Source organism: Alexandromys fortis, unplaced genomic scaffold (genome assembly GCF_014885135.2).
Source record: "Alexandromys fortis isolate MF-2015 unplaced genomic scaffold, M_Fortis_MF-2015_v1.1 scaffold_229, whole genome shotgun sequence".
NCBI classification, from domain to species: domain Eukaryota; kingdom Metazoa; phylum Chordata; class Mammalia; order Rodentia; family Cricetidae; genus Alexandromys; species Alexandromys fortis.
This window is the reverse complement of record NW_026068122.1, coordinates 1,346,777-1,355,172: the sequence shown is the minus strand read 5'-3', so window position 1 is coordinate 1,355,172 and position 8,396 is coordinate 1,346,777. Positions and strand designations below refer to the sequence as shown.

The window sequence follows — 8,396 nt, the reverse complement described above, 5'->3', positions numbered from 1 at the left end:
GTATTAGTATTATTAATAATTTAGTTGTTCTTTTTATGATTATATTAGCAGGGCACATACTCAAACAAGTGCTTTACTTTTGATATTAATAACCAGACCATGAATATTTTTAATATTGGAATGTTACACATAGAAATTTTTTTGTTAACACAGAAACATTTGAGATAGGAATAGTTTTTCTCTTCCTCTCTGACTTTTTTCATACAAGCATGACTGAAACACTGATGACCAGTTAAATGGATCAGTCTACAAAGATAGTCATCTGCTCCTTTTGAGAAAAGTCATGTAGCATTTTAGAGAAATAACACTTCAGTCTTTTAATATATTAGCTCATTAGAAATGTTAAAGAAAGAAATGTTTTAAAGTCATGCTTAACCATTGTCATCTAAAGCTTTGTTTCCTATCCACACTCTACTTTCCTTGACTTTAACATCAGATAGATGCATTGCCTGCTGATATTTTCAGTTCTGAATCTGNGAAATAAAAAAAAGAAATGTCCAGAAGAAGGGGCCAGTACATGCACAATGATTGTCCTCATTTGTCCATTTTGTAGAATTTGGAAAATTAAATATGCATATTACACTCTTGATACATATTCAGATTCTCAAAGGGAAAATGCTTTGAGTTCAGAAAAGGCTGAATTGGTAATCACACATTTGCTAGAATTTATGGTCATTATGGGTGTACAAATTAAGAACCTGATTAGTCTAAGTATAAGTATGACAAACATGGATGACTATTGACTTATAATACTTAATACCTACATAACTTAAAGACTAAGACTTTTTTTTAGAATATTAAACAATCTTAAAACAACTGTGGCGGCAAATGAGGACAATGACCTCAAGATGTAAACAATGTATAAGTATCTTGATCACAGGTAGAATTGTGTAGTGCAATATTACAAATATATCCTAAAATTTTATCAATATATAAAATGTCTTAGGCAGAGGTAGAAGCATGCATGCATACAATATGACAAAGTAATATTGCATATGTGTACAAATATTGTAAAGAGAAATAGGAGCATCCTCAGTATAACAAATATAAATTGAGTTTCTACCAACATGCAAGAATCTACACCAATGTAAATTGTCTATAAATAATAGCATGCTATTACTCAAATTTATTGTCAATGTGAGCATGTTCACACTAATATACCTAGCATGCCATCCAATTTCCATTTTTAAAGAAGATCTCTAAGCCTACATAATTTCCATCTTAACCCCCCACCCCTATATTTGTTATAACTAAATTTTATTTGATATCCCTAACGCTGAGGATTGATTTTGTTGGGAGAGGTGATGTCTTCTAGAATTATTTTCTGCTGTCAGGCAGGCTATGTTCTTTCTATATGGATTCCTGTAAAACTTAAATAATGGTTAAGTTTCAAGATTACTATCTGGTATAATTGCAAATAGTCTCAGAGTAGTTGATAGAGCTTTTCTAAAGTTATTATTTGATGTTTGGACCAGAACATTGTAAGAAGATGCATCATTTCATGTAACCAAGTTGGAAATATCTTGAGCAGCTGGTACTCAAAACTTATCTTAAAGTAGTGTGCTGTGAGCATAATGATGCCATATCACCAGGTTCAGTTTTTGGTGTGGATCCCCATCTTCTTCCTGGAACCTCAAAGTATTCCTGCTGGAAGATTTATTGTTCATTGTGGAAAAAGTACAAATTATTCATATAGAGAGTTATTCAATGGAAAGTATAATAGATGCAAAATAGGTATGTAGAGAAATAAAATATTTCCTAAATTCTTTCTCTTTCTGTTCTATAACAGATGGCTCTTGATATGAGACAGAAACTCTAAATTTTTCTTTTTACAACATGATTAGATTCAGAGAATGATAGCCATATATATATTCAGGTAATGAAATTATACCCTGTATGTGACCTGTCCTCATAAGTCAAATTTCTCCTTGTTTAGCAATCCTAGTAGGATAGTTATCTTTTCTTTAGGTATCTAAAAGTCAAAGGTCTCTTGACTTTTTGAAAATAAGTATTTTCCTGAAAAGACAAGAACAGAAATTTGCCCAAAACTTTATGAGGTTTCCTTACTACCTGTATGATTGTCACCACTCAATATGGTTTTTTTCAAACCAATTTTTTATTAAGTTTGATAGTATCCCTAGCTTTTCTTATCTTGTCGAGAAAAGAGTGAAACCCCTTCCCCAACATAGCACATCTACTGATTTCATTGAGTGGTCAACACATCCTTGAAATACACTGGCTGATTCAATTCAAAAGGGTTTTTTTTTTTTTTCTATTTTCCAATGTTTCTCTGCTGCTTTTGTTTCTTTCTCATTGCCATTAAGAAAATTAAGGGTTAGTATAGAATTATGCAAATTTATGGGAGTACTTTCCATCCCTTTCTCTTTGTATAACATATCCTTTATAGTTTGATTTGATCTTTCTATAACTACCTGACCTGTAGGATTGTGTGCTATACCTGTAATTGTGTGCTTTATATTATAATAAGCAAAAAACTGTTTCCATTTTCTTAGAAACATATGCTGGAGCATTATCTTTTTTTTTTTTTTTGTGCAGGTATACCCATGATGGCCATAGCATCTAATAAATGTGTCATTATTGAATCAGCCTTCTCTGAGCTCAAAGCAGTTGCCCATTAAAAACCTGAATAGATGAAAATGGTGTGATGTACATATTTAGTTTTCAAATTCTGTTATGTAGAACACATCCATCTGCCAGATTTCATTCCTTTGAGTACCCTTTTGGTACTTTCCCTGAAGGTAGCAGTGTTTGCTTATCTAAAAAGCAAGTAGGAAATCTCCTTATAATTAATATCCTTAGCTTTTTGCCATGTAAGTGAAAACTCTTTCTTTAAACTTTTGCTATTAATATGATGTTTCTTTATAAAATTCTGATGTCTTCACCACATTTCCAATCGATAATCTGTCAATTTTTCTGTTATGATGTGATAGAGGACCTGGCAGAGCAGTATGGGATAGGATGGGTGTTATGTATATGGGACAAAGCCTATTTCTGATTATATCTTGAACCTGAATGAAGAATGAAGTCAATTCTGTATCATCTGGTAAAAATTCAGCAGATTCAATATGCAAAACAACTCTTTTTACATATTGTGAATTAGTAACTATATTGAGAGGTTTTATAAAATGCTTTAGTACCAGGAGAATAGCATTCTCCCTTTTGGAGAGAATTATAAGGGCTTCATTCCACCTTACTTAAATCTTCTGATTTGTAACCTGATTTTGCTTATTCAATTGCATCAGTTTGGAAATATGGGCTCCAGTTCTTGGTGTGTCACATAAAATGTGGGAAAGATCCAAGTAGTTCTCTATATAAGGTTAATTCTATCACTCTTGGGATAGTTGCTATTAATCTTTCCTAAAGATTAGCAGAAGCTCTTTGCCAAGGTCCATTGTCTTCCCATAAGTATTTAATTTTATCAGTAGTGAAAGGCACTATACTCTCTGCTGGGTCTATTCCTACTAAATGGTGAAGTAAAAATTTATTTTTAAAATTTATTCAGAGACCTTTTCACATAAGTTTTTAATTTTTTTACTCATTTTATCTGACAAAATATTTCATCAAGATAACATCTTCCTTCTGCATTAAAATTCCTGTAGGATAAGTTCTAGAAGCCAGTATGACTAGAATGCTATTAAGACTAGACTCTACCTGACCCACATGTGCCTTCTGTAATTCTCTTCAACCATAATTAATTCTTTCTCTGATTCAACTGTTAATTCCCTGGGGACTATTTAAGTCTTTGTCAACATCTAAGGATATTTAAAAATAAATTATTAGATTAGGTGTTTTCCCAAAAGTAGGTCATAGATTGGAAATGTCTCCTCACACTCTCTGAAAGTCATTAAGAGCCTGCAATTTGTCGCTCCTAATACGCACCTTTTGTGTTTTAATTTTCTGTAAACCTATTTTATAACCTAGGTAACTGACAGAATCTCCTCTCTGTATTTTTTTGGGAGCAATTTGTAATCCCCAATTAGGTAAAACTCTCTTTACTTCTTCAAACATTCTTTGTAAATTATCTACATTTGAATAAGATAGCAAAATCTCATCCAAGTAATGGTAAATTATAGGCTTTGGAAATTGTTTATGTATCATTTCCAATGGCTGACTTACAATGTATTGGCACAGGGTTGGATTATTGAGTATTTGCTGTGGAAGTATGGTCCATTGATATCTCCTAGTAGGCTGAGATTATTATAAGTAGGCACTGTGAAGGCAAATTTTCTCTATCCTTTTATTAGAAAGGTATGGTGAGGAAACAGTCCCATGTTTCAATGTCATACCAGTTTCATGAAGTGTTTATAGTGACAAAACAAAAGAGGGTCAAATATCAAAACAGAGTTAAAATACATTAGTGGGAATATCAGGTGGGTAATATCTCTGTTCATTAACTAATGCATTGTTCTTTAATTTTGTCATAGTAAATGTTAAAGATATTTTTGTACATTTAAAAATAATTACCTAGTACTCACATGACTGGAATTTAGGTAGATAACTGAGGTCGTCAAGGAATGGCTCTTCAGTGGGCTAATGATAGCACAATAGGCTCTTGACTGGTAAAATCATAGCTCTCTAGACACACAGCAGTTCAAGTCAAGCAATCATCTTTGCAGAACATGGTTTTCAGATTAATTTAATTTTTAATGTATGTGACAGTGTGTATGTCCATGTGTATGTGTGTATATAAATTTGTATAAATGTGTATATATATGTATGTGTATGTCTGTGTCTCTGGACGTGCATATATGTATGTATGTATGTGTGTATATGTCTATGTGTATGGACATGTGTATTTGTGTATATGTATTGTGTATGTCTGTGTGGACATGTGTATATGTGTGTATGTGTGCATATGTGTGTGTGTTTGCAGGTGTCCTAAGTATGATTCTCTAAAGCTGGAGATAAAGTGTTTGTGAATAACTCAGTGTGAATTCTGCATGCTAAGGTTTCCTTAACTACCAAGTTATCTTTGCAGTCCATGGACTTAAAGAGCCTTTTTTTATCATTAAATTTATTTTTCAAAAAACAGTCTTTTTGGGTCTGAGTTACCTCATTCAATGTTTTTTGTCTAGATATATCTATATATTCACTCATAAGTAGCTTTTAGACATAAAGCAAAAAAAAAATATGCTTACAGACCACAACTCCAGAGAAACTAGACAACAAAGAGGACCATAAGAGACATATACATGATCTACATAGAAAGGTGAAAAAGAAAACACCTGCTTAGTAAATTGGGAACATGGGTGTCATGGGAGAGAGGAGAAAGGTAGGAGAAAGGAGAAAACGATACTGCTCAATAAAAACTATAAAAATAAATAAACACAAAAAAGACTTTTTTCTCATTTTACATAACTAGGCAAGTTCCCACTCCCTCACTTCCATTTGCTTTCCCCACCTTCCCAGGTCCCCAGCTCCCTATCTACTCCTCAGAGAGGGTAAGGCTTCCCAAAAGGAGTCAACAAAGTCTGACACATCACTTTGAGGCAGGATCAAGGCTCTCCCCCCACTATATCTAGCCTGAGAAAGGTAACCCTCCAAAGATAATGGATTCCAGAATGCCAGTTCAAACCATAAGGAGAAATCCGGGTCCCACTGCCAGTGGCATCACAGACTTCCCAAGGCATACAACTGTCACCCCATTCAGTAGGCCTAGTTTGGTACCATGCAAAGACATTTCTTTGCTGGGCTGTGCATCTGAATGAAAGGACACCATCACTCAGTACTTTTAGGGACTCAACAAAGTATCAAATCACAGATTTTATAGAGGGCAGAATTTTCCATGCCTGTGTATCACTTGTTGACACATGATAAAAGTGAAAATATTTAATGTGTAATTTATAAGCGCCATAGCTTTTAGATATGACATTCCATTTATTGATGGTTAGATCCTTCTAGTGTGTTAATCATCCACTCTGCTTAACCATTTTTCCAAGTTTTCTAAACTGCACAGAGAAAATGTTTTAGGAGGCAGATTGGACATATCAAAGAAATAATGTGCATTTACAAAAAGAAGAACGACACTGGATATTTTATCATAAAATTGAAATGATTCTAAATTACAGCATCTATATAGACACCTTTAGGGCAGACCCAGTAGAAGCTACTAATTTGTCACTTCCCTACTGATGACCCTGAATCCACGTCTGAATAAATTATTTACTTTGAAACTTTAAATTCATGTGCATTTTTGAGATAACACAACCTAAACTTCAGAGACACTAGTCCTTTATAGAGAACTACTCATTGTAGTTATTAATTTATTTGCAAAAACAAATTTGGTGTTCATTTTGGATCGCTATAGGTTGTTTAAACAGACTAAAAACATTTATTTATCCACACTGCATTTTTATAATACTGATGTATACTAATTTCTCAAAGAAAAAGGAGCAAGGCACTAATGGTCTGTGGTAATGCATGTGTGTTGCTTACAAGGTAATGGACCATATGCCTTAATGAAAACTTACATTATACAGTTGTTCATATGCTTTTAGAGCTCCCACACCAGATTTACTCAGCAAAATTTGTCATAACCAAGCCTTTTGTATATTCTTTGGATTGATACCAATATATCTTTGTTCCTCAATGTATAGATGACAGGATTCAGGGCAGGTGTGATAGCAAAGTCAACAATAAACAGGTATTTGTCAATTGATGATGTAGGAAAAGGCCAAACATAGAGAAACATACATGGAGTAAAAGTAAGAACAACCACAGTGATGTGTGCTGACAGAGTGACAAGTGCCTTTGACAAGTCCCCTGAAGACCTTTTCCAGACGGTGACCAAAATGAAGACATAGGAGAGGAGAAGCAGGAAGAAGGCCCCCATGCTCATGAAGCCACTGTTGGCAGCAACAACAAACTCAAACGTGTCTCTATCAGTGCATGCGAGTTGTATGATCCGAGGGAAGTCACAGTAAAAGCTGTCTACTTTGTTAGGACCACAGAAAGGCAGGTTTATAACAAAAGAGAACTGGAACAGGGAATGGATCACACCAGTGACCCAGGCAGCGATTACAAATGAAATGCATATTTTAGGGCTCATGATGCTCAGGTAGCGCAGAGGCTTGCAGATGGCTGTGTACCTGTCAAACGCCATGGCTATGAGCAGCACCATCTCCACTCCTCCTATAATGTGGATAAAACACATCTGAGTCATACAGCTGTGGAAAGAAATTACTCTGTGCTCTTTCGGAAGATCTGAGATCATCTTCGGAACAGTGGTCGTGGAAAGTCCAACATCAATGAGGGACAGGTTGGCCAGAAGAAAGTACATAGGTGATTGTAAATGACAGTCAGCAATGACCAAAATGACAATGAAGAGATTTCCCACAATGATTCCTAAGTAGAGTGTAGAGAAAGTCAGCATGAGAAAAACTTTAGTTTCCCAAGAACCAGAGAGTCCTAGAAGCACAAATTCAGAAACCATGGATTCATTTAGTTGATCCATTGGTGTGGGTAGTTTCAAATCACTTGAGGTTAGGAAATGTTGAAAATTTGTAGCTTAGCTTCTAAGGGATATGTCCAACTTATGAAGCTCCTTGATTCTCTAAATATCAAAATCCAAAGGAAAAAAACTCTGAGTTGGAAAAGCAAAAGAATAAGCAACTGAAAAATATTAAAGCTTTCATGATAGTGCCCCTAAGGAAACACAAGCATAATATAATAAAGGGAGGCCAATGGGGTTTCTCCTATTTATTCTACAACCAGACATTCTGTTATGGTAGTTTCTCTTTGCAGCATTTCTAAATATGTTCTCTGAACTTTTTTTCTAAGTGTTTTTAGTGTCTGTTCACTTCAGATGACAGAATATCCATAGAATGTGTTCTTGTAGTATTTTGTAAAGTATCCTTTCATGAATTTGTTTCACGGGTGAAATGGAGCTTTAGGGACAAAGTATTTTTATACACATTTAATTTGTACATTCCAGTCTTTTTACTCTCCCATTTTCTCATTCCCAAATCTTTATTGATTACTCTTCTACAGTCTTACTTTTTCCTTAACATTTTCTACCAATGATGAGAAGTTGGACATATTTTATCTCTCTGGCAGTTCCTTTAAAACAGTGCCTTGCACTTTTTTCCATCATGTTGCAAATGACACAATTCCTTTCTTTGTAAAACAAATATTTAATTATATGTTAGATATTTCTGTGTGTAAGGTTATTCTTAAGGTTATTACAAAGTTATTCTATTGTAAATAGTAGAGTCATAAGTATGTTTGTGACACTTTTATCATGGTTCTATTAGACATGAACATTCAATGACTTTAAAGGGAAACACGTTATTAGTTATAAAATTATATATCAATACATAACATTTATTATAAAATTCTTTTGTGTAGATATGGTTAACAAGGCTATTAAATCTTAT

General features: G+C 34.1%; 1 protein-coding gene across 1 annotated transcript; it reads right to left on the bottom strand.

Annotated features, from left to right (window-relative positions):
• Nucleotides 1-6,538: 6,538 nt before the first annotated feature.
• Nucleotides 6,539-7,474, bottom strand: LOC126490413 (olfactory receptor 4F21-like). The gene has a single exon (XM_050125352.1). It carries the CDS (start codon nucleotides 7,472-7,474, stop codon nucleotides 6,539-6,541), a length of 936 nt encoding a protein of 311 aa, XP_049981309.1.
• Between the last annotated feature and the right edge of the window lie 922 nt (nucleotides 7,475-8,396).

Excerpts from the sequence above, each read along its gene's own strand:
- LOC126490413 (XM_050125352.1), bottom strand. The coding sequence starts at position 7,474 with ATGGATCAACTAAATGAATCCATGGTTTCTGAATTTGTGCTTCTAGGA.